At 37.7% G+C, this 27947-nt stretch overlaps 1 protein-coding gene across 2 annotated transcripts; it reads right to left on the bottom strand.

Annotated features, from left to right (window-relative positions):
- Window positions 1-154: 154 nt before the first annotated feature.
- Window positions 155-27516, bottom strand: ggt7 (gamma-glutamyltransferase 7). Of its 2 annotated transcripts, none has more exons than XM_082145116.1 (16): window positions 27363-27516; window positions 24277-24473; window positions 23387-23613; window positions 21319-21470; window positions 20168-20282; window positions 19940-20007; window positions 16783-16856; window positions 15462-15655; window positions 15212-15299; window positions 12379-12506; window positions 5940-6028; window positions 5648-5800; window positions 5310-5427; window positions 2939-3076; window positions 2764-2863; window positions 155-1316 (listed from the first exon to the last, which is right to left on the bottom strand). In XM_082145116.1, the coding sequence occupies exons 2-16, from the start codon at window positions 24464-24466 to the stop codon at window positions 1147-1149; spliced, it is 2004 nt and encodes a 667-aa protein (XP_082001242.1). In that variant the 5' UTR covers window positions 24467-24473; window positions 27363-27516; the 3' UTR covers window positions 155-1146. The 2 variants fall into 2 exon arrangements, with proteins under 2 accessions (XP_082001242.1, XP_082001243.1); XM_082145117.1 differs by lacking the exon at window positions 27363-27516 and adding an exon at window positions 26822-27293.
- Window positions 27517-27947: the final 431 nt, after the last annotated feature.

Genomic DNA, 27947 nt, shown 5'->3' with positions numbered 1-27947 from the left:
TATGAGTGAGTCATTGAATCATTCACTCAAGAGATGTGTTCAAAAAATGCTGATTCATCCAGTAACGAAACAAGTGAAGTCTTTATGATTGATTAATTGAATCATTCATTCAAGAGATTTTTCCAAAACGCTGATTCATCCAGTAATGAGTGAGTCATTGAATCATTAATTCAAGAGATTCTTTCAAAAACGCTGATTCATCCAGTAACGAAACAAATTAAGTCTTTATGAGTGAGTCATTGAATCATTCATTCAAGAGATTCTTTCAAAAACGCTGATTCATCCAGTAACGAAACAAATTAAGTCTTTATGAGTGAGTCATTGAATCATTAATTCAAGAGATTCTTCAAAAACGTTGATTCATCCAGTAACGAAACAAATTAAGTCTTTATGAGAGAGTCATTGAATCATTCATTCAAGAGATTCTTTAAAAAGATCGATCGGTGAATGAGATTAAAGTCCCGCGAGAGCGAGTGGAAAGCATAGAGCCGTCTCCCGATCAATCTGCTCAGCGCCAAGTCCAGCAAACCTAATGAATCGCTCATTCAAACCCATTAAAAAAATTTTTTTTTATATAACAATTAAGATTTTGTCAGAACCTCTAGTAAATTACGTTATTTTGTTTAGTTGTCTGTTCAGAATTGTGATCTCGGTTTTAAACAAAAAATAATAATAATTTAGCCAGAATCGTGCAGGTCTATTTTCTCTGTCTCTGCGTAATTCTCACGCCTCCTTTCGTGTTGTTTTACAGTTTTGATGACTTTACTATAACTCCACAATGAAGAAAATATCAATAAATAATGAGCAGTTATGTCCAGAAGTTTTGACAGGCACTGTATGTGTCGGAGCTCAAGCGGACTCATCTAGTCATGAGTGAGAATGACATACCAGCGTCACGAAGAGTAGTTCTTGAAATCTTTAGGTAAATGAGGAAAAACACTGCAAATTTCTTTCTGCCTTTCACAAGCTGTCATCATTATCATGCTCGTGTGCGCATGCAAGCTGTTTTTCTCTGTTTGTGGCTCATTTCCATCATAACTGAGTCCTCATAACTCACCTATTTAATGCACAACAGTATGACAGTACAATCCCGTGTCTATCTACAAGCTCCGGTGTGTGTGTGTGTGTGTGTGTGTGTGTGTGAGTCTAGGGCATGGACATGGACAGTGCGGAGGCGTCGCTGCTGCGCGGGTCCTTGACGCCGATGATCAGGTCGTTGGTCCTGCGGGTTCCCTCCACCAGCGAGATGATGTCCACCTTCTGCACCACATGGCCCTTCTGGGTCAGAGACGCCACATCCGCCGGCAGAAAGTTAGCTGCACACACCAGAGACGAGTTACAGCGCAACCCGACCCCGGACATCACACACTCATAGCATCATCGCATCACAAAATGCTGCTTTCCACACAACGGACACTTTCCACATAAAGAGTCCAAAACAAGACTCTTACATTTCAGACTGTGCTCAACCTTTGAAGAGCTGATGGTTGACCTCAGTCGTCAGATTTGTTTTAGCATTTTATATTCTCTGTTCATATGAGGTTTACAGTCTTCATAATGTGACCAAAATACAGCATGTATAAAAACAGTTTCAAGTTTGTTATTTTCAAGCATCAAAATTGAATCTACAAAATTCATCATATTAAAAAGGCAAACGTTTGTTTGCAGTTATTGATTTAATTACATAATATTAAAATTAGTGCTGGGCAACTATTAATTGCGATTAATCGCATCCAAAATAAAAGTTTGTGTTTACATAATTTAAGTGTGTACTGTGTATAATTCATTTGTATATATAAATACACACACACACACACACACACACACACACACACACACACACACGCATGCATGTATATACACTACCGTTCAAAAGTTTGGGGTCAGTAAGATTTTTTATGTTTTTAAAAGTAGTATCTTCTGCTCACCAAGGCTGCATTTATTTGATAAAGAACAACAAAAAAATATATATATTGTGAAATATTATGACAATTTAAAATGACTGTTTTCTATTTTAATATATTTTAAACTGTAATTTATTCCTGTGATCAAAGCTGAATTTTCAGCATCATTACTCCAGTCTTCAGTGTCACATGATCCTTCAGAAATCATTCTAATATGAGGATTTGATGATCAAGAAACATTCATTATTATTATCGATGTTGAAACTGTTGTGTACACATTTTTTTCAAAATTCTTTGATGAATAGAAAGTTCAAAAGAACAGAATTTATTTAAAATAGAATATTTTCTAACATTATAAATGTCTTTACTGTAACTTTTGATCAGTTTAACTCATCCTTGATGAATAAAAGTATCCTTTTTTATTTATTTTTTTTAAATAAAAGAATTCTTACGGACCCCAAACTTTTGAACGGTAGTGTTTAATGTTACAAAAGCTTTAGATTTCAGATAAATGCTATTCTTTTGAACTTTGTTCATCATAGCATCATGAAATAAACATGTAAATAACTGTTTTCAACATTGATAATAATAATGAATGTTTCTTGAGCATCAAATCCTCATATTAGAATGATTTCTGAAGGATCATCTGACACTGAAGACTGGAGTAATGATGCTGAAAATACAGCTTTGATCACAGCAATAAATGACACTTTAAAATATATTCACATAGAAAACAGCGGATTTAAATTGTAATAATATTTCACTGCTTTTACTGCATTTTTGATTAAATAAATGCATCCTTGGTGAGCCGAAGAGACTTGGCAGTACTATAATATATAATAGTATTTTCTTAACTCACAGTCCACCAGGAGGGTGTTGTTCTGGATGAGAGGATGGAGTCTCCCGTAGGACACGCTGTCACTCATGTTTTTGCGTGATGACAAGACATTAATCAGAACCTGCAGAAACACACAGCAGAGTCAGTGTGTGTGTTGAGTGCGGCGAGTGCTTTAATGTGATGGACTGGGCCTGACCTGAGCGATGCCACTGGCGGCGCGGTCTGCGTTAGAGGAGCCCAGGGCGATGTAGGTCCCGCACACCCCCAGCGACGGCCTCACCACCACCGGCATCAGGAACGAGGCCGGACGCTTGCCCGGCTCAACGCTGTTCCGCTGAGGACCACACAAGCCTGACACTTACTGAACACATCACTGGAGTCTTAACCGTAACACACGGTCAAAATACTACGGTAAAAAACTGTTAATCGGTTGACAAAGATCACTTACTCTATAGAGAGCCTAAGTCCCTCCCCTTCCGGTGGACCACCATGGGACCTTATTTCGGAAATATATTGTATGGTAGTCAATGGCGAGAGACAACAAATATGTTGATCTCGTTTGAATTTTGCCCTGAATTACACATATGATGTTTGTCCATTTAAAAGATACATTTTAAAGTCAAGAAAGTCACAGTGTGATGTAAAACTGTTGAGGTATAAGACTGTGAAAATACGTAATTACAAAGACTACAAACCCAAAAGGCGCACATGTGACATCATACCTTTTCTCTCAATGAATGAAGCTAACTTTACTGAAGCTAACTTTACTGAAGCGAACTTTACTGAAGCGAACTTTACTGAAGCGAACTTTACTGAAGCTAACTTTACTGAAGCTAACTTTACTGAAGCTAACTTTACTGAAGCTAACTTTACTAACTTTACTGAAGCTAACTTTACTGAAGCTAACTTTACTGAAGCTAACTTTACTGAAGCTAACTTTACTGAAGCAAACTTTACTGAAGCTAACTTTACTGAAGCTAACTTTACTGAAGCTAACTTTACTGAAGCTAACTTTACTGAAGCTAACTTTACTGAAGCTAACGTCTGTCATGTTTTCTATAGTCTTACGTTATAATCGTAACGTTGCGCCGTCATGCCTGAGTGTTTTGTACCAGACTGCACACATACGTACATGCGAGACGAGAGATGTAGTTCATTGAGCGATTTTCACATAAAACTAAATGTTAATCTTCTGTTTTATGACAAACTGCGACTTTCTTGACTTTCATAATTATCTTTTAAATTGACAAACATCATATGTGTAATTCAGGGCACAGTTCAGACGGAATAAAAAGATAAGGTGTCTCTCGCCATTGACTACCATACATATTGTTTCCGATATAAAGGTCCCATGAGCCGGAAGCGGAGGGGCGGGACTTAGGCTCTCTATAGACCCTATGTAGCCCCGCCCCTTTTCAGCGCTGCGCTCGTTGTCTTCTGACTTCCGGTCTGTATTTTCACAGCGATCTTGCGTATTTATGAATGAAAGTCTCGTTTTAAAATCTTCCCGGTCGACTGACATTTGTTTAGTCATCTGATTTAAACATTACAGTCCTCATGATAACTTTCGTTAACTTTACATTAAGTAAATCCACTTCAAAAGCTAATTACTCCTGCAGCGCCATAGAGATATACAGAGCGACCGCAAAAACGGAAGTTAAAAGACAATATTCTAAAGATGGCGGCGCCCTCGTTTCTCTGGTGCATAAGGTCTATATGGTGAAACACTAATAAATGTGCAAGTTTTGGTAGTAACCATAAACAGACATTGCCAGAATTATGTGTGTAACGCTTCACATTTGATGGTTTTCAATTTAAATAACCAATTCATCTTTGTTTTTTCTTATCATTTATGCACATTAGGGTTTTATGTTAAATATTCTGTTGTTAAATTAATGTTTATTGCATTATGTAAGTGTAACCATGATGGTGTTTTATGATAACGTATGTATTTGTGTGTGTGTGTGTGTGTGACACAGCGGCACCTTCATATATAATAGTATTTACCTCAGTTTATGGAAAAGCTACTTTGATTCATCATGTGAATTTCTCTGTTTTTAAGGTGGTTGTTAGTTTATTATAAAAAGTAATAAACATATTTTAGTAATTTGGTGTATTAACATTACTTAAATTGTTAATTTAATTTAATTAGGTAAAACTTCAAATGTTGATACCAATACTTTTTTGAAGTAAAACTGTGGCAACCATCGATTTTTACAGACCATTTTTTATGGAAACATTTTACAGTGTTGAAACGCACGTGTGTCTTGATAAATCACACAATAATACACTAAAAAAATTGGCTTTTTCAGCCGATCAGAAAATCAGCCAATCAGAGTCACTCTCAGATGCCATATTGGGGTTTGCTGACATGACTTTCTAAAGAGCAGTTTTGCAGAAAGGGCACGTCTTTTGGCGAAAGCAAACTAAATGATTTAAAGCACCTTTTAAACCAAATGGCACTACAGGATGACTCTTTAATTAGGAAAAATCAATGGATGCAGAAAATAAAAACCCTTTAAAAGTTGAACTGCACGTTTTGGTGAAGCGTGTGCCAGTTTTTGTACCTGATTGAACGCTGCAGAGCCTTGGGTTTTATTGGGCCAGGAGAAGTCCAGAATCTGACTGTTGAGGAGGATCCCAGAGGGCGTCACGATACGACTCCCAAACGGCCGGTTTAGTGAGCTAAGAGCAGAGTAAGCACAAATGACATCATTCATGACTGTGAGTCAGCCGTTAGTTTAGCGTCGGTCAGGGGTGTCCAATCCTGCTTCTGGAGGGCCAACCTCTGCATCTCCTTGAAGCTTGAAGTGATCCTGAGGAGCTCGATGAGCTGGCTCAGGTGTGTTTTATCGGGGTTGAAGCTGGACTGGACATCTACACAAACACTCTTACAGTAACTCACCTCATAACAGACACGATCAGGTCATCGGTGCCCATGATCATGAGCTGGCTGGCCACGGCGCCCTCCTGCAGCTCGTAGGATGGGACGTAGTGTTCGGCGGCCGCCGCGAGCGAATCGTTGATCATTTGCCGGAAAACAGCAGCCTGGGTTTTACTGTCAAAGCCGGGGAATGTCATCGAAACAAAAACATATAGAGAAATGCTATGAATAAACTGATCACTGCCTTGAAAAACACACTTTTAGAAAAGAAAATGTTGATTTTAATAATTGTTTGAAGGATTGTGTGTGTCACCTGAGCATCTGCGCCACCAACTCAGAAACCGAGTCGTCAAACATGGAGTCTCCCAGTCCACTGGCCTGAGACAGAGCGATCTTCAGCGACTACATGTGGAGCAAACGAAACGGACAGGAATATTCAACATTACATGAGCCTGAGCGTCAGGGTTATTCATAAAACCATTTAACATAAACATTCAGTCAATTAAAACAAATTTAATGTCAACTAAAATAAAATAATAAAAAACATATTTTATTTTATATATTTTAGCTAGTTGCCAAGGCAATATTTTTCATTTAAACTTGATGTCCTAAAACAGAAATGAATAAAAACTATATGGACATTTACAAAAAAAAAAAAAAAAGATGTCGCCTTGGCTACTGCGAAACTGTAACCAAGGCGACATCTAGTGTATATATCTATACCCGCCCGCGCTCTCAGATCACTTGGACGTGGCTGAGTTCAAGAGGTAAAAACGATATAAAAACTGTTCGTTTTCTCACACAAACCGCTCGTTTCGTGTCTTAGGCCATCGATGTGTACTTACGATGGGGAATTGTTTAATTTGGACGACGGGGAATTGTTTTAATTTGGACTCTGTACATGCTCTTTGAGATAGTGACCATAGACCTGCATTATATGACTGACAGACAAGAACGGTTTGACCTAAAAATATCAAAATTGAAACTACTGCGGAAAAAAAGACACCTACATCTTGGATGCCCTTGAGGTAAGCTAAAACATACCAAAATTTTATTTCAAAGTGAACTATCCCTTTAACCCTTGTGCGTCCTAATGGACATTTGTGTCTTTTTCAGTTTTGTTTTTCTGATAGCTTTGCCTGTGTTTATGCTAACTGCATAACATTTGGCTCAGGTGTGTATTGTTATTGGAATTTGACTATTTCACCCCCATTTCTTTAAAAAAATATGTTTTGCAGTAGATACACAGTTCCTCTCAGCGCCTTTTGGACAAAAATGTCCCCATTGGAACCCATTAAAACTGCCATTTTTAATCCCAGGGCCGTTTAACTATAAAATGATGCAATCTTGTTAAGAGGCTTTCATTCTGTTGGCAAGCCTTCACATTTTTTTTTTTTTTTTTTTTTTTTTTACCAGATGGTGCAATTTTTTCAGGTTTGGCCTATAAAGCAAATACTTGCTTTATTCCTGTTTTCGCTTCGGCATATTATAGAGCCAAATGGGTAAATGATGTAATGATAATTGTGTGGGTGTGTTGGTATGGATGTCAGAGTGTGGTTTATGTGTGTAATAAAGAAAAATATGTGTATGTGTGCGTGTGTTTGTAATATTTGAGAGAGAAAAACTCTGCTGCAAATAACAAATCAAACCTCTGTGCCCAAACAAAGCAAATTTTTTGAGATATCAACCTCAAATTTTTAACACAACTTGTGTAGATTTATGGCTTTAATTTTCTAGCCATTTTAGAGTTCAACATGTTTTTATAAACTATAAATTTTATATAAAATAATGTTTATAAATCATTTTCATAAACCTATATAACTTTTTGGGGGGTTTTACTTTTTACAATTTTTTGACTTCAGCAATAATCTGCCAAGGGTCTTCTTTAAAATGAGACCAAACTTTAGTCTGTGCTTCTAAGCTTCATTTTTTATGACAGTTTTTTGGCACGGACATCTGTGTTCACTGTGTATCTATGTGTAACTTTTTTAAATTGATGCACAAGGGTGAACGAGGTGATCACATGACACTTCTCATTACATTGACTTCCGTTCATACGCATGAGAATCATTCAGGGAATGCAAGCTCATGTGAATTTAGTTAATTTCCAAATTCAACTTTTAAAAATAATTTGAAGTGTAGTTGGATTTTTTTAGTTTGGCTCGCGTCCCATTCGATTACATGGAGAGGGCGGGGTTTAGGGGCTATTCTGCAGCCAGCCACCAGGGGGCGATCAATGCTCTGACTTCACTTTTCAGGACTGTGCGGCACCATAGATATGTATACGTAGATGCCACATTCGACCGCTCCAGACACGTCCTCGTCACTCACAGTGAGATAAATGACGCCACATCAACACTGCGCAGCTTCTGGTTGTGAAACTGCCGAGATTTAAAAACCCAAAGAAATAGGATAACCTTTCAGGGGTTGCTTTTTGTTTTTATAAGTATTAACTCAATATTACAGGTTTTTACTATGGTAACTTTTAATGTTGTGTTAGCTCTTGTGTTAGTTTATCAAAATCATCTGCTGTCAATTGCAGAAATATATATATTAATCCGAAGATTAATGAAAATCTTATGGGTTTGGAAAGACATAGTAATTAATAACAGAATTAGAATTTTTGGGTGAACTTTCCCATTAATACTCAGCACTATTATTGATTTGCCTGCACTGACACTACTGGAAGAGAACTGAGCTAAGATGGATGATGAATGGATCCAGATCTGCGTTATAGATGAACTAAACTCATTCCATAATTGATGATCTTTACGCAGTTATTGAACTATACTGAATAAACACTGAACTGACATCAATGACTGTTCACCATTGTCTTTTAGAGCTGCTTTACAGCAAAACTCAATTATGTTTGCATCACTGAATCATTATTTTAATGTTTATCACTGTAAAGCTGCTTTGAAACAATCTGTATTGTATAAAGCGCTATAGAAATTATAGTGACTTGATTTAAGCGCTGGAATGTCTTAAAGGTGCCATGTGTAAAAATTGAGGTAAAAATATCCAAAAAATGAGCTACACGCATCAAAAGAATGAGAAGAAATAAGGGCGATGATGTCATTAAAAAAATGTCAAGTTAAAGGCACAATATGTATTTTTTTTTTTTAAATATAAAAAATCACTATATCCATGTTATATATTTTTTAAAGTTGTGTATTTACATTATCCCGACAGTTCCAATTAACTTCTAAATCCAGAGAAATTAATATTTTAATTCGAAGACACGGACCGTGTCTTTATTTCCGTTTTGTCGCCGTCAATGCCGTCAGATCCGTGTTGTCTCTGGTTTCCGCTCGTGCTGCCATGGCAACCAGAGCTATGAACCAGAGCCCTCTGATAGTAACCAAACTGACGCGGACAACTGTGTAGTTCGCAATGTCTATTTGCACGCTGTTGTTGTTTCGTTCAAACATTATGGACCATGGCAAGCAGACTTTGGATAAAAAAGGAGAACTAAACCGAGAATCAATATCAGCGCGGTGTTTTCGAGATGTCGAGAGCTCCCATGGACACTATATAAACGAGAGCTCCACGTCCGAGACTTCGACAACTCCTACATGTACTTTATTAAACAGGTGAGCACATTTACATAAAACTAATCAAGGTTATATAGTTCAACAATGATAAAATGTTAGAATATGATCTGTATGTTATTCTAATGTTGATCTAGCTAGCTTACTGCTAGTCTCATACAGGCAAACTAACGTTAACACATAGGCCTACATTTCAACACATTCAAATGCAGTTTAGAGTGATAGTGTAATGTTAGACCAAGTGGAACAGCGCTGCGTTACCTCACAAGTTTAATTTGTCTAATAAACTGACCTGTGAGTAGTAATTCTGCGTGTAGTTCGGTAGAATGGAATGTCCATATTCCTTTTATATCCGCGGGACTCGCATCGCGTTTGGAGCTGATAGCTGTCTCTTAGCAATCCCGAACTGCTTCATATCACAGTCATGATAAAAGCATCGATGTATTCAGTAATCCATTATACATTATTAGATCGGTCGGCTTGACGTTGACGACAAAATCCATAATTCATAGCAAATGTTGCGTCATCAATCTACGCCTTTGTTATTGTAAATAGGTTAGCGACCCCTAGTGGAGAAAAAATCCCATATTGTGCCTTTATAGTGCTGCAGAGATATCAACCTTAATTAGCATTAGCATTACTAGCCACGGCCCGACAGGTGTCGTAATACCAGTTTCGGCCATGGGAGGCGGTATGCGGGCAACATAACCACCAGCCAACCTGCAATACACGAATAACTCGCACGGCTTGTGGGCGTACTTGAACCTGATGTCAATCGTGTGGAAGTACAGCCCACTACTTCATTTCAATTCAGGGAAGAGAGCGGAAGGATGGCTGAAGCCCTTGGCAAGAGACCCCTACCACCACCACCCGCTGCAGGGAAAAAAACGCGCTCTGAAGCACAAATCAAATCAGATAAGAAAAGGACCGCTCGTCACAGTCCGGGCTCGAAAGCGCGAGGGACGGCGAGCGAACTGCAGCGCATAGCCCTGTTTTACAACGTTCAGCACCCATTCTGACACGCCCGGGATCGCTTCCCATGCTTTCGCACGCATAGCTAGGGGCAGAATGGTCTCCGTGTTCTGACCGCCGCACTGCGCGGGTTCGAGAAACTGAAACGGAGGTATCAACGCGGCGCGCGCGCCCTCGTTGTCTGAATATTGCTGCTCGCTGACGACAGCAGCCGGCTGTTTCACATTCAATGACTCGGTCGCTAAGGACGGAGAACAATTTGTGGCGCGAACAGGTCATTTGTAGCCTACTGTATCTTTCAACAGTGTTCATGTTTTTTTTACTATAGTAGAGATGATCGGTTCACGTGCACTGTCTGATGTTGACCAATGATGTTGACAGAATGCTGTCTGTCAAATTAATTTAATTCAAACAATGTGTATATACAACTCAAAATGTAATATGAACAAAACGAATATGAACATATTCACTGGTAAAGGTGAAGGGGAGTAGCTTGAAGATGTCATGTTTCAAAATCACTTGACATCACCCAACGTTCCTCTGGAGGCAAAACGTCCTCTATGGCTCTAGGGTTGTTGTGAAGGTAGGGGCGGAGCATAGAGACTGTCGGTACACGATCCGTTCCACCTGCACGATCCGTTTCACGCATGCGTAGTAGACGCAGTAGAAAACGCACATGCGCAAATGATAATTCTGTTTTGCGACGATTTACGACACTGCACGATCTGTTCCACGTAGTTCTTTCTTCATGTAAGTGCAGATTGTCTAGGCAGAAATGCATATTATGTTCCTTATTGTCTTCTGTAAACAACATTGAAGGGATCATTTTCCTCATTTAGATTATATAGACCCATACCATACTAATACAAAATTACTCAACTTAAAAGTTAACTAATATTAGCAGCTTTTAATAATAAAAAAAACGACACAAACCGTCTTTGACAATACTACTGACCTCAGACCAAAACACGGCAAGTTAAGCCTAATACCATACAGCAGTGAATCGCAAAGGAGAGTAGCCTATGGAGGAAACTGATCATGTATGTTAATGTAACAACTCACAACTCCTTTATTATTTTTGGATTGGCAACCACGTAAACACATCGTAATGCATAGCGTAAGCTACATTTAAAAGCATCAAAATAGACCCGCTGTGAAATGTTAAACACAATACAACGTTACACAAATATGCCGCAAGTTGTGCCATCGCATGCGTGGTTCCGATAGTGTAGGAAAACCGTGACGTTTTCTACTACGTAATTACGCGCATGCGTGTACGGATCGTGCAGGTGGAACGGATCGTGTACCGACAGAGACTATGCCGTTTCTCGTCTGTTACTCTAGAGTAGACCAATTCACTTTATGGAGGTATACTGCCCCCATCTGTTATGGAATGTGGAGTATGACTTGATTTTTTTGCCAGATAATACACATGGCACCTTTAATGTTACATTTTAATAAAACTCTCCCAAAACATCATAAATCAGCTCAAATTAGTTTTTTCCTCACACAATCAAAACCAGCTCAACTGGGTTTAAAAAAAAAGAAAAGATGTAAACCCAGAGTAAAGCATATTGTAAAAGTTGTATACACTGCAAAAAAATGCTTTTGGTCTTATTTCCAATCCAAATATATAAATGTATAGGTAGGGAGGAGTTTATAAGAGCTGGTCTACTACCTGTACACCTAAGAGTGGAACAACTTAAGCTGAACCATATGTTTGACATTTTTAATGGTCATGCCCCCAAATATTTATGCTCTAACTTAACCGTGGTCCATACGCAGCATAGTCATCATACTAAGGCCAGCATCCACTCTTGCATAGTTCCTAGAGCTACTAATTATCTGCCAATGGGGTAAAAAATTATAATCTTAATTCAAACGGAAAAAACATTATTTTTCTGACCCCATTGGCAGATAATCTTCTTCTTTTTTTTTTTTACTGACTGATTTTTTCCACCAGAAAACGAGACATAATATCTTATTGCATTTGACTACTTTAGTAAAAGCATCTTGATTTAAGTGTTTTTAGATATTTGGACTGGAAATAAGACAAAAATACTGAGTAAGAAAAGCATTTTTTGCAAAGCCTGCATGAAATGGCACAGGAAACTCTTTAAGTCAGCGTGAAACACATCATGGAAAGAGCAAGCAGACAATAATCTGATTACCAAGTACAAACACATCACTATTAAAAGCAATGAATCCCGTGAAACGAGAGGCGAGTACCTCAGCGATCCAGTGGTAGATCTGTCCTCTGGAGTCCTGGCGTGTGATGTTGAATCCCTCCAGGATGTTGAGGGCGGAGAGGAGGGCGGCTCCGGCGTGGGGCGGAGGAGGAACAAACACCCGCTGGCCTGTCAGAGCAACGCACAACACCGTCAACCTTTCATTAAAACACTGCGGTATTGGAGAACTGAGCCATCAAAGGCTTGAGGAAAACACAGGCTACAGGAAAAGTATAACATCGTTAACACATGCAGATTTTTAACTAATGATGATGAGTAATATGCTAATAAGCAACTAGTTAATAGTGAGAATTGGACCCTAAACTAAATTGTTGCCGCACCGTTGCTAAAAATAAACTTTGAATTGAGTGTGCAGTTATATTGTTCTTCATAAAGCACTGAGACACGAGAAACCGTCCATTATAGTGATCGTACCACACTTCTTAAAAAAAAAAAAAACTTGATTAGGCAACTGTAGTTTGTTTAGGGTTGCCAAGTAAGACATGAACTTGGCACATTAACACATAAGTGTGTGCATTTAACAACGCCTTAAAATACAGATCATCCAATCAGAAGTCAGAAATGGAACTACCCACTTCATGTTGCTCATTTTACTATTCACATTTTATACAGTGTAGATTTCAAAAGGGAAACAATAATAGACCTCCACCATAATTCATTCGTCTGAATAGTAGAGGCGTAGAGGAACAAAGCAGAAACACTCAGTTACTGTACAGAAGTAAATGTTTGTGTTGACTTTGCTACATTTTGAAAAACAATCTTTCTACTTTGTTTCTTTTTGGATTGTTTCTTTTTCTTTTTGGATTGTTTCTTTTCGGATTGTTTCTTTTTCTTTTTGGATTGTTTCTTTTTCTTTTTGGATTGTTTCTTTTCCTTTTTGGATTGTTTCTTTTCGGATTGTTTCTTTTTCTTTTTGGATTGTTTCTTTTTCTTTTTGGATTGTTTCTTTTTCTTTTTGGATTGTTTCTTTTCGGATTGTTTCTTTTTCTTTTCGGATTGTTTCTTTTCCTTTTCGGATTGTTTCTTTTCGGATTGTTTCTTTTCCTTTTCGGATTGTTTCTTTTCGGATTGTTTCTTTTTCTTTTTGGATTGTTTCTTTTTCTTTTTGGATTGTTTCTTTTCGGATTGTTTCTTTTCCTTTTCGGATTGTTTCTTTTCGGATTGTTTCTTTTTCTTTTTGGATTGTTTCTTTTTCTTTTTGGATTGTTTCTTTTCCTTTTCGGATTGTTTCTTTTTCTTTTTGGATTGTTTCTTTTCCTTTTCGGATTGTTTCTTTTCCTTTTCGGATTGTTTCTTTTCGGATTGTTTCTTTTCGGATTGTTTCTTTTTCTTTTCGGATTGTTTCTTTTTCTTTTTCGATTGTTTCTTTTCCTTTTCGGATTGTTTCTTTTCGGATTGTTTATTTTCCTTTTCGGATTGTTTCTTTTCGGATTGTTTCTTTTTCTTTTTGGATTGTTTCTTTTTCTTTTTGGATTGTTTCTTTTTCTTTTTGGATTGTTTCTTTTCCTTTTCGGATTGTTTCTTTTCGGATTGTTTCTTTTCGGATTGTTTCTTTTTCTTTTCGGATTGTTTCTTTTTCTTTTTGGATTGTTTCTTTTCCTTTTCGGATTGTTTCTTTTCGGATTGTTTCTTTTCGGATTGTTTCTTTTTGGATTGTTTCTTTTTCTTTTCGGATTGTTTCTTTTTCTTTTTGGATTGTTTCTTTTCCTTTTCGGATTGTTTCTTTTCGGATTGTTTCTTTTCCTTTTCGGATTGTTTCTTTTCGGATTGTTTCTTTTTCTTTTTGGATTGTTTCTTTTTCTTTTTGGATTGTTTCTTTTCCTTTTCGGATTGTTTCTTTTCGGATTGTTTCTTTTTCTTTTCGGATTGTTTCTTTTTCTTTTTGGATTGTTTCTTTTCCTTTTCGGATTGTTTCTTTTCGGATTGTTTCTTTTCCTTTTCGGATTGTTTCTTTTCGGATTGTTTCTTTTTCTTTTTGGATTGTTTCTTTTTGGATTGTTTCTTTTCCTTTTCGGATTGTTTCTTTTTCTTTTCGGATTGTGTCTTTTTCTTTTCGGATTGTGTCTTTTCCGATTGTTTCTTTTCCGATTGTTTCTTTTCCGATTGTTTCTTTTCCGATTGTTTCTTTTCCGATTGTTTCTTTTCCGATTGTTTCTTTTCCGATTGTTTCTTTTCCGATTGTTTCTTTTCCGATTGCTTCTTTTTCTTTTTCGATTGTTTCTTTTCCCGATTGTTTCTTTTCCCGATTGCAAACCACAGAAAACAACACGCGGACGGCTCAGTGATCGTGATGATGTGTGAACAAAAGGCTGAGTGTTTTCAATGAATCAATGAAACCTAACAGGTCAAGCTGGGCAGTTATGCTTTAACTACACCATTACACTGACATAAAGAGCTGAGCCATTATTTATGGATTCCATTGTACATTAACTAATATCAGTTACTTTAATACATTAGTATTTTTTCCATGGACTACCTTAACTTTTAGCTAATTTCCATACAGACATATTTACCTTAGAACGACTATTGTGTACTTTATAAAATACTGCTGAACTTGCACTTGCATTTCTCATCCACCCAGTTCTGAGAAGTCAAGTTACAACAACAATTGTGCACTACTTATGAAATTGATACAGGATAAAGCAGAAGGGTGTTTTATTGCTCTACTGTTTGCAGTTTCTGCTTTGCAGCTGTGAAGGTCAACAGAGACCTAAACTACTGCAGTAAATCATGTAATAAACAGCAACAGACAGACATTTCACAGACTCATAGGGTCTTTTAGAGCTGCTTGGTGTAAAGCAATGGGTATTTACCCTGGTAAAGCGTTTGCAGTGGCTTCTGTATGATAGTGGAGTAGTTTTTGAAATCCTCCTCTGTCAGCACACCTCCTTTAGCTTGAACCTGGTCACAAACACACATAATAATCCTACTATTATAACAATATGTTTTGTTGTAAAGCTATATAAGTGATTGGAAGCACAAAGAAAATATCTGCAAAATGGCAGTGTTTGAAAAAATATATAATAGTATATAATGATAATAAAAATAACACTGGAGACATACCACTGATGTCATTTCCTGAGTCAGATTCCCACTGTAGAACTCTGAGATTCCATTGGCTGCAATCTTGTCCAGAATGGCAGCCAGATCCAGACGTTTAGCCAGAAGTCCCGCGAGTGGAGCCTGACCGTTAGGCAGGAACAGATCTCTGAACGTCTCCGACACATTCTGCTCCTTCACTTTAGACAACGCATCAGCTGTGGAAAGATGAAGGAAGTTACACCAAACTGCTTCAACTTCAACATAAAAACTAAACTGACACATTTACTTTTCGGCTGACGTCTCTAAACCACTTACTTTTCAAGCCTGCATACTAGGGTTGTCAAATGTACTGCTAAAAAATGAATAAATAAATGAATAAAAACAGTTGACGATATCTTAAACGTGTGTTTGAGTGCTTTCTAAGCCACAAAAGTTTCTATTTACAGTGGCTACAATGATCCACGCTTGTAAAAACACAATCACAATCATATCTGTTGAGCGCATGAACGCAATTGCCAATCGAAGGTGATAGTCAGTAAGTTAGTCAGAATCCACTTAACGCTGAAAACGCACAAGCTGTTGTTTTGTTCAACGTGAACCTCACGCTCGCAAATCCTTTCATTATAAGCCAGAGTTTCTCAAACTCGGTCCTGGAGGGCCACTGTCCTGCACAGTTTAGCTCCAACCCTGATCAAACACACCTAGCTGTGAGTTTCTAGTGATCCTGAAGACATTGATTAGCTTGCTCAGGTGTGTTTGATCAGGGTTGGAGCTAAACTGTGCAGGACAGTGGCCCTTCAGGACCGAGTTTGAGGAACCCTGTTATAAGCCAACCAACAGTGTAAACACGATGTAAATAAGAGATTCATTTTACAATCAAGACAGCTTTATTTTATTATAACGTGAGTTTTTGCAGGAGTGCAGAATTCAGTGAGCTTGTGTTTTAGAGGTTGACAGCCTTAGTCTTCTCTTGCTTGCTGGTTATTACCTATTCACAATCTGAATACAACTTTAGTTTTTCATGCTGCTTAGTACACTGCAAAGTTTCTGGATCGGCAGCCGTATTTAAATGTGCGACTGAGTCAGAAACTGCGATGAATGACAGTGATAACCAACGGATTGGACAAAATGGGAATAAAAAAAATAAATAAAAAAAATAGAAAGTACTTTATTTAGCAGTTTTCGCTCTGGTACCGAAATCTGCACACAGATTTTTACTGGTATTGGTACCGACTACTGTAATATTTGTACAGTGACAACTCTATACTACCTACAAACCCGTCCTGTAGACCTCAGGGATGTGTGTGTGTGTGTGTGTGTGTCACGTGTGTTGCGTGCTCACCCAGCTCATGCGTAACGTTGAACCCATCCCTCGCCACGTCTGCAGCCGTAGTGATGACGTCTTTCCACGACATTCTAGAGGAGGGCGAACATGCACCACTGTCAAGCTGTTTTTCCATAAAGTGAGAATTGATAAAAATATGAAAAATGAATCTCTATTACTCAGTAAGATGTCTACTATTTGGACCTTAAAACTGACCATTATATCACAAAACTACAAGAAGAAGTCTCATTTCCAGTGGCCAGTTGCATAAAATGCCGAGACAAGTCATACAAGTTAGCAACCTAATTTATTTCTTTAAGAATAGTTATATCTTTTTTAATTATGTAACATTAAAACGTGCAGTCATGGTAGTAGGGGAGCCAAAGTCTCAAAAGCTCAATAAAATGGGGTGAACCTGACATGGTCTGCCATACTTTTTATTTGTGTTTTGTCTGTTAAATCTGACCCTTAGAGCCAGTAATTGGAGGGTCTGCTCTGCCGGCAATATCGCAGAAAAAAATTGTGGCCATTTTAGTGCATGCACCCTTTATTTTTTTATCAGAAAAATGTGAAAATTGATTTTTTTTTGCGTCCAGCCTAAAATTCTATTGAGGTTCTGAGCCTGTTGATCAACTAGTAGTGAAATCATCACAGATCCATTGATTTTGGTTGGATTTTTATGATTTTTTCTGTGGAATGAGTATACTGTTTGGTGAAAAGAATGACATATTGACTGATGTCATAACTTGGGGGAATAGTTGATTGCCAATGAAGTAAAGATGGAAATATTGGAAAAAAGTTAGAAAACGCCAATTTTTTTTGCATTAAATTGATGCAAAATCATGTAGAAATGTGTTTTAAGAGTCATTTTTTTCAGTGGATGTTTCAGCACATGTGTTCTGTGTATCTGGAATGCATTTATTGACAGCCTACCCAACCCACTGAGGATTTGAGGAAAAAAATCTTTTCTCTGATAAAAAATAAAGGGTACATGCACTGAAATGGCCACGATTGTTTTTTTGCGATATTTCCAGCAGAGCAGACCCTCCAATTATTGGTTCTTAGGGTCAAATTAAACAGACAAAACACAAATAAGAAGTATGGCAGACCATGTCAGGTTCAACCCATTTTTGAGACTTTGGCTCCCCGACTATGGGCAAAAAGGGTCCATTGTCTACAGTCAATAGTGTAGTGATGTAGGAGGCACAGCTCACACAGAAGTCACTTGCAAACAAAGCAGCTTTCTGTTGGTCAACACAGCGAATTTGTGTGAGCAACATGAACTTGTTGCTAGATATGCGTGTAGAAATCTTTCAGCCTCACGTGACATTCCCGATCATGTGATTTTCTAAATCCACACTGGACTGGATTTTGAACAGAAAACTCCAGCCTGAAATGCCCTGTTTGTAGTTCTGCCATTATTTCTGTGATGTTCATCACCATGTAACATCTCCACAATGTCCGCCCTTCAGGCTCCTTTGGACTTATGGTTCATTATCAAAAATTATGACCATTAAAATAGCAGCCTAATGACTATGTTGTAATAATGAGAAGGATAACGGTGTTGTTAGAGTCTGCTGCCTCAAATGATTTACACAGACATGGCAAAGCAAATTAAAAGAACTGAAAACAAGCAATAAAACGCAGACCTACAACACACTCATTATTCAGACAAATGGATATTAAAATGTAAGAGGGTGAAAAAAAATAAGAGTTGGGGGGACTTTGATGTATTTTTTTTTTTTTTTACTATAAACCCATGACAACAAAGTTCTGTTTACATAAATAATCCATCCTGTTATCACATCCATGATCAGACATATCGCTGTGTGATGCACATATACATTTCATTTTAAGAAGACATGACAGAATGTGCGTGACAGTCTGGGTAATCTGACCAATGAGAGTAGAGTAGACCAATCACAACAGACTGGGTCATCTGACCAATCAGAGCAGAGTAGACCAATCTCAACAGACTGGGCCATCTGACCAATCAGACCAATCAGAGCAGGGTAGACCAATCCCAACAGACTGGGTCATCTGACCAATGAGAGTAGAGTAGACCAATCACAACAGACTGGGTCATCTGACCAATCAGAGCAGGGTAGACCAATCCCAACAGACTGGGTCATCTGACCAATCAGAGCAGAGTAGACCAATCCCAACAGACTGGGTCATCTGGGGCACGTTCAAGTTCAAAACGGTGCGCAATGTTTTGCAACGGTTTCCGGGTTGAACGTCATGTTTCCTGGAAACGGCGTGCACCGGTGTACAACGGGGTTTGAGATACGTTTTCTCTTGTTTGGTGGGTGTGTCAGAACTGCAGTCCAATCAGCAGCAACATGTATATAAAGCACGCGATATTAAAGTGAACTCGCACAATGGGTTCAAGGAAAGTAATTTACAAATGTGTTCGATGCAGCTCGGTATACGCAACAACTGAGGATATTAGAAGACATGTTTGTCGTAAGTTTTATTGTAAAAATATAGGATATCAACATAATGATGTAGTTGTTTATATTTTTAGCTTCATTGCAAGTGTATGACATTTGGTATAGAAATAAACAATGGTAATTAAGTGCTTTTCCTAAAAATGAGAAAGAAAATACAGGGTATTAAAACAGTATGAACTACAAATAAAGTCAGTATGTGAGGCTAAATAGATGTGTTTTAGTCTGAATTAGGTAAGATGTGTGCTTCCATTTCAGTTTCAGCAATCCCTTCACTCGATTGTGATGTTCTCTTTTGTTCTGGGCGGCAAGTGCAGTAACTGTAACATCGAGCATATTTTGTAGTATTAAACACATATTTATACCGACTTCATCAGGCTCCGAAAATTCTTCACAAAGAACACAAAGAATGGCCTTCTCAGCTGCCATAGTTGCAACTCTTGCGTCATCAGAACAGTGTGTTCAACGCATCACCGTTTCTGTTTAAAAAACGTTGTGCAACGTTTTGTCTGGGCTGAACGCAGCCCTGGCCAATCAGAGCAGAGTATACCAATCACAACAGACTGAGCCATCTGACCAATCAGAGCAGGGTAGACCAATCACAACAGACTGGGCCATCTGACCAATCAGAGCAGAGTAGACTGGGCTTTTTGGAAGAATGGGCTTTAAAGAGACAGGAACTACAGAGCATTTCAGGCAGAAGGTGAAGAGAGGTATTGCTATACCTTCCATACAGCTGATGAGCTTGATGCAGTCCACTGATCATGCCTGGGACAGCCACGGACAGACCTGACTAACAGACAGAGACAGACACATCAGCGACAGCAGAACGAGCACAGAGCAGACACTGTGTTTGTGGAAACACTTGCACTTGTTGATTTGCTTCGGATTTTTAACACCATCATATGAAGCACATTAAGCCAAGATGAAAGCAGATCAAAATAAAGATTTACCCTTTGATTAACATTTATCATCATGTCCTCGTGAATACCAGAGGGTGCCATCTCACGGAAGTCAATGACCCGGCTCTCATTATTCCGGATGTCATGGATGAGCATCACGCCACCACTGAGAAGAAAGCCAGATAGAGTCACTCACTGTGTTTGATGAATCCCCCCACAAAATCAATTCCTCCATCCCTGCACACATGCCTTCTCGTAACGCTTTCTTTAGGCTTCCTGGAATCTCCATGAACTTTACAGTTATTCCTGATTTACTGCAGAAGGACTTCTTTTTAAAAATCCTTTAACAGAGATTTCTGGCTAGACTTTTGAAATAATATTTAAACAATTATAATTAAGGAGACATAGTACTCAAGTTTCTCATTGATTTCTCAGCAAGTTCTACTTTGGACAAACACTCACAAAGAGATACTTAAAATATTTTACAACAGAGCAAAAAATCTAATTCTGATTTTTCAGATTTTGCTCATTTCTATTATTATTTTGTGTCTACGTTCTATGTTTGTATTTTATTTTAATTTTCTTGAAGTCTACCAGGGGTGGGTGAGTTCTATATTTGTATAGTTGCTTTTTGCTTTGTATTATTAGTATATTAGTATATTATTTTGTAATATTTTTGTGTTTCTTGACTTTAAAAAAGAAAACTCAAACAGTTGTTAACAAAAAAGATGATTTTGCAAATTTCTATTACTTTTCCAGTGCAAAACACAATACCCTGATATGTAGGTTTTTTTCCATAACAGTGGGAACCCGGTTTCTACTTTTCTTAGAAGCTCGTAATCTTTGAAGGGATAGTTCACCCAAAAATGTGAATTCTGTCATTATTTACTCACTCTCATGTCGTTCCAAACCCATAAGACTTTTGTTCATCTTCAAACACGAACCTGAGAGATTTCTGTGCCTCCATTGAAAGTCCATTACACCAAAATTTTACACTTGAAAAAGTTCATAAAGGCATTATAAAACTAATCCATATGAATGGAGCAGTTTAATCCAAGACTTCTGAAGAGACACGATTGCTTTACATGTTAGATGTTTTGAGCTTCTGTTTACCAATGATCATTTTGGGGTAAACCAACCCTTTAAAGTCTCCCTTACAAGATAAAGAAAGCCTGTATTAAGCCCAGAGCTGGAGCTCGTACCCGCCGATGCCCGAGGCGTGGGGATGGATGATGCCCAGGCAGAGGGAAGCGGCGATGGCAGCATCAACGCTGGACCCGTGTTTACCCAGAACGTCAAAGCCCAGAGACGTGCAGCGGGCCACATCCGTCACCACCGCGGCTTGACTGTACACCTGAGGGAAGAGGTTACACAGAAGCAAAGGTTTTATTGGAATAGAAGTTGAAATTTATTCTCCGCCAGCCAAACAATTATACGTTTGATTGGACAAAACAGTAATAGCACACCTTTTCCCAACAAGCAAATCAATTAGAGGCATCATTCACTGAACACTACCAAGCCCACCAACTACTAACCCTGTTTACCTTTGGCTAACACTATATAAAACAACTACAAACCCTGTTTTCATTTGGTTAAAACTATATAAAACAACTACAAACCCTGTTTTCATTTGGTTAAAACTATATAAAACAACTACAAACCCTGTTTTCATTTGGTTAACACTATATAAAACAACTACAAACCCTGTTTTCATTTGGTTAAAACTATACAAAACAACTACAAACCCTGTTTTCATTTGGTTAAAACTATATAAAACAACTACAAACCCTGTTTTCATTTGGTTAACACTATATAAAACAACTACAAACCCTGTTTTCATTTGGTTAAAACTATATAAAACAACTACAAACCCTGTTTTCATTTGGTTAAAACTATACAAAACAACTACAAACCCTGTTTTCATTTGGTTAAAACTATACAAAACAACTACAAACCCTGTTTTCATTTGGTTAAAACTATATAAAACAACTACAAACCCTGTTTTCATTTGGTTAAAACTATATAAAACAACTACAAACCCTGTTTTCATTTGGTTAAAACTATACAAAACAACTACAAACCCTGTTTTCATTTGGTTAAAACTATATAAAACAACTACAAACCCTGTTTTCATTTGGTTAACACTATATAAAACAACTACAAACCCTGTTTTCATTTGGTTAAAACTATATAAAACAACTACAAACCCTGTTTTCATTTGGTTAAAACTATATAAAACAACTACAAACCCTGTTTTCATTTGGTTAACACTATATAAAACAACTACAAACCCTGTTTTCATTTGGTTAAAACTATACAAAACAACTACAAACCCTGTTTTCATTTGGTTAAAACTATATAAAACAACTACAAACCCTGTTTTCATTTGGTTAAAACTATATAAAACAACTACAAACCCTGTTTTCATTTGGTTAACACTATATAAAACAACTACAAACTCTGTTTTCATTTGGTTAAAACTATATAAAACAACTACAAACCCTGTTTTCATTTGGTTAAAACTATATAAAACAACTACAAACCCTGTTTTCATTTGGTTAAAACTATATAAAAACTACAAACCCTGTTTTCATTTGGTTAAAACTATATAAAACAACTACAAACCCTGTTTTCATTTGGTTAAAACTATATAAAACAACTACAAACCCTGTTTTCATTTGGTTAACACTATATAAAACAACTACAAACCCTGTTTTCATTTGGTTAAAACTATAAAACAACTACAAACCCTGTTTTCATTTGGTTAAAACTATATAAAACAACTACAAACCCTGTTTTCATTTGGTTAACACTATATAAAACAACTACAAACCCTGTTTTCATTTGGTTAAAACTATATAAAACAACTACAAACCCTGTTTTCATTTGGTTAACACTATGAAAAACTACAGACCTTAACAACTACTGACCCTGTTTACCTTTGGTTAAAACTAAAACTAAAAAACAACTAACCCCACCAACTCCAACGTTTACCTTTGATTAGCACTTAAAAAAACTACCAGCCCTACTAAACCCTTACTAAACACCTACTTTAAGGATATATCCAACCCTTGCAGCATACAGATAAAAATGATTAAAACAATAATTTATTACAATTTAAATATGCATACAACTTTGTTTTAAACCAGTGCTTAACCCTCATTGTAAAAGGCTTTATATCATGTACTGCTTTTATCTCAATTGGCAACCTCTTCCAGAGTTGGGATCCCTTTCCAGAAAGGCTCTCTGATGCTGTGTGTTTGAGCGCACCTGTGGGTCCCCGAAGTAGATCTGCATGATGAGGGCCACGGTGACCCCTGTGGCGAAGGTCAGGCAGGCGGTGATGATGACGGTCAGGCCGTCCCGTGTGCACGCGCACTCCTGCGCCAGCGGGTCTCTGGTGGTCTCTCTCAGGGGAGAGATGTCATGCCTGGCCAGGTCCGAGGCGGAGGAGGGCAGCCGCTGCAGTCGGGCCGAGTTCAGGAACAGATCCGGCTCTATGGAGAGACAGGACCGGAGTCAAGTCACCTTCATTTATACAGCGCTTTTGACAATATAGATTGTTTCAAAGCAGCTTTACAGTGATAATAGGAAATTAAAGTAACAGAGATTGTTTTGGCTTTACAGCAGCTCTTGAATAAAGTTATTGTCCAGCTAAAGTTACTTTTGATTGATTCACTTCCATTGCAAAGACCATTAGTTATTAACTTAGGGGGCGCTTACACAACACCATTCTAACAGAAAACCCTTAATGCGATCCGGCCCGCTCATCCACACAACAACAGTGCCTGGCGGCTCGAGAACGCAAACCAAAGAAATATGTTCACGGTGCAAGTGCTGACATTTTTTTAAACTTTATCATCTTTGCGTAAACTATAAAAACGCAAATCTGTGAAAACACTGACGGCGTGCACATGCGTATTACGTGTTTAGTCTATAGGTATGCACGTTTGAATATATGTGTGCGCAGCCATGTAGTCTTTCTCTACAAATTTACCTCAACAAACTACCTGTCTGGCCTTAAAAATGTATAATACAGTTTATAATTGTAAAATTTATTTTAAAGGTAAAGGGAAGGAGGCCTTCACAGGGGAGAGACTAGTTGACACGGACCGCATCAGACTGTGTAAGCATCACTATGATCAGAAGCATTAGTTCACCTGTGTCCTGCTCACTGAGGAAGTTATCGTCGTCTTTGCGTGATTTGAAGGCGTTGTCTGCGGAAGCATCATCTTCCGGGAGTCTGGGGAAGCTGGTGATGCTCATGTAGTCCACAGGGGAATATGCACTGGTCAGAGCTGCATCCTTCTCAACCACGGTCACTCCCGTGTCGGCTGCCGGAGCGTACATGATTCACCTGAAATCACAGACCAGTGCTGCCTTCGTCAAGCTGGACATTCATGGAAATTCACTTTTGTAGGCCAAAACCCTGGCACGATTTAGCATTGTAAGCACTTAAACATTGTCCTGAAGTCAATTAATTATTTTGAACAGTTTTTTTTTTTTTGGTTAAATGTCTGAAATAAGGTCTGTGGCGAAGCTCAAGATATGTTCACATTTCATTCTGCAACATCAAATACATCAATAATACCACCTTGTAATTTATTAATGCTTTTGCTTTCTATAGAGCTGCTTTATAGCTGAATTGAATTTGTTTCATAATTGATGAACCCTGTTATTAAACTGAACTAAATAATGACATTATTGTTTCCTCTTTTCTAGAGCTGCTTTACAGTTGAAATAGAAGAAGTTGAAATAATTTCAGAATCGATGGATTTTGAAACAATAAAGGGTTAGTTCACCCAAAAATGAAAATTATACCATTATTTACTCACCTTCAAAAAAGCCATGCTAGGTGTATGACATTGTTCTTTCAGCCTAACACAATCAGAGTTATATTAAAGGGCTGGTATAATGCCCTTTTCACAAGATGTAAAAAACGTCTCTGTTGTCCCCAGAGTGTGTATGTGAAGTTTTAGCTCAGAATACCCCACAGATATTTGTATATAGCATGTTCAAGTTGTCAATTTTTGAGGGTGAGCAAAAATGCACCGTTTTGTGTCTGTTCCTTTAAATGCAAATGAGCTGCTGCTCCCGGCACAGGGGGCGGAGCTTCAACAGCTTGTGTCCTTTTACCTCACACAGACATGCACTGAAAATTTCAAAAACTTTGAGGCTTTTATGTTCAAACCGGAGTCAGATGATGTCAATGATGGAGAGACTCAAGAAGTGACAACATGTAGAAGCAACAGGACATTTCTGAATGGTTAGTTGATGAATTTATGTAGCTAAATAATAATAAAATATCTCCCTTTGCTTTGAACTTTGAGCTTCATAACTTTGCAGATGTTGTTTATGCTCAAACAGCAACATTACACACTGACTAAAGTTACAAAAGTGAAATCATAATCAACCACCCCTTATATAAAAAAACATACCCAGGCTCTTCCAAGCTTTATAATGGGAGTGAAAAGAGCCTGAGTTTTGAAGCCCAAAAAAGCACATCCATCCATCATAAAAGTAATCCATACGACTCCAGGGGGTCAATAAAGGCCGTCTGAAGCGAAGCCATGCGTTTTTGTAATATAACTCAGGTTGTGTTTGGCTGAAAGAAGGAAGTCATATACAGGATAGCTTGATGGTGAATAAATTATGGGATAATTTTCATTTTTGGGTGAAGTAAAACTTAAGCATTACTTTCCTGTTTATTAGAACTACACAAATAAATGTAATAACTTTTTTTTAAAAGCTCTAGAGAGAATAATAAAAGCTCTAGAGATTCATCCAGGATATACAGCATTTGCTCTGCTTCGTGTCAAGTTATTAGCTACTTTTATTTGCCTTTGACTGCATCATGTTTATCCATAATTATGGGTGTCTGACACGCAACTCTTCACCTAAAACTATTTTACACATTGCTTCTCCTTTTATAAATATCAGGTATACATTTTATATGACAATATTTACAAATAGACTACATACATCTTATTTTTTAAATGTCACACCACAGGAACAATTCAAATAAACTAAGAGCTAATAAAAGAAAAAAAAAGACAAGTTAGGCTATACATTTTTACTATATCGATGTTGATTAAAACAAACAAACAAGTTTTTAAATGCATTTTGTAAACCGTCCCTTTTATTATAATTATAATGACCCATTGCATTCACAGTGATTTAACACAAACCAACAATAGGTCATTCTTACTATTTGGTGCCATTTCAGCTTCCTATAAATAAATTTAAAAAGATACAATTTCCACAATTTAATCATTTTATCTTGTTTATACAAGAAAAATAAATCGGTCCAGCTCAGGATATTATTCTTTAATAATTTTGACCAAATTCTTCACACAGGAATAGGACATTCTCATCTCAATTAATAAGTGTCTTGAATGCACCCTTATTGTAAAATTTAAGCTAAAATGTTCCCCACTTTACCATGCAAATGTATTAAAGAAAGTGTTGAAAAGCAAGCATTATCTTGAAAAACTGATCTAAAAATCACAATTCAACACTTCTAGAATGACATGATATCACAGGCCTCCATATCTTATATTCACTGAGAGTAATGAAGGCCTGGATGATGATGATGCTCGTTTAGCTAATATCGACAGCATCGCCTGCCTATCTGCGATATCCAGAAAAAACAACAATTTGTCATGGAAATTACTCGCTAGGCTTTAATAAAACAGCCCATCATACCAGAGACAGGAGAGGCGCGTATGAAGAGCTGGCGCTTTCTGGATGAATCAGCTCGCCGTCACAATATCACTGTTGTGTTACAGATCACATCCGAATAGATCACAGACTAACCAGTGTCGAGTGAAATACATCTGCGTGCGGGGTCATCCGTCACACACACACACACACACACACACACACAACACTAAAACAAACCAGAGCGCGCGCGTTCAACGCGACATCGACTTAATTTCCATCCATCTGTGTTTCCATCCGTGACTCGGAGGTCAGAGCTGTGTCTTGTAAACATACAGCTGATTCATTCACACACTCGCTGTTTTTACACGGATGCGGAGAGGAAACCTGAAGGATCAGCTGACATCTTCACCGCAATGTTAAAGACGCAGGTGTGCGCGTTTCTCGCGTTCAAAATACCAACGGAATAAAACAAAACACAAAGGTCTTGGCATGTTTAAAACGGCCAGAGACGCCCGTCTGACGTACATTAGCAATTAAACAATAGCAATAATGTTTTTAAATGCAGCCTTTCCATCATACTTACGGGTGAAACGTGCGGTTCAGCTCCTTTGGCACATATTAGTCCTGGTGAACAAGTGCATTCATTTCTTTAAATGAATCAAACACTGCGCATGCGTCACATCTCATGAAGAGACGCTGATCCTGCAAAACAGGTTCATCAATCAACCCTCAGGAGAAGGTGTGTGTGTGTGTGTGTGTGTGTGTGTGTGTGTGTGTGTGTGTGTGTGTGTGTGTGTGTGTGTGTGTGTAACTAAATACGTATGTCAAACACACAGGTTTCTCAGAATAATGGACAATGCGAGTGTAATAATTAAGTTTACACTGTAGCTAACCCTTATTTTGATGTAGGGTAGCAGGCAACGCAAACAAAAATACTACAGCTATGTACTACACCTAAGTAGTATTGTAGTATTCTTTGAAATGTCTCTATAAGACACTTTTTGTGGGGTTTTATCTTATTTGTTGATTTTTTTTTTTTATTTATATATAGAGGCTTTTATTTTTTGTTTTATTGTTTCACAGTTAGATTTATTTTTAACATATTCGTTGTCGATAGCTATATTTTCAAGTCAAGTGGATGAAGAAATAAGCACACAGGTAAATAATG

The sequence above is a fragment of the Leuciscus leuciscus genome, assembly GCF_965113295.1.
Source record: "Leuciscus leuciscus genome assembly, chromosome: 18".
NCBI lineage: Eukaryota > Metazoa > Chordata > Actinopteri > Cypriniformes > Leuciscidae > Leuciscus > Leuciscus leuciscus.
The sequence above is the reverse complement of the archived record's forward strand: the minus strand, read 5'-3'. Positions and strand labels throughout refer to the sequence as shown.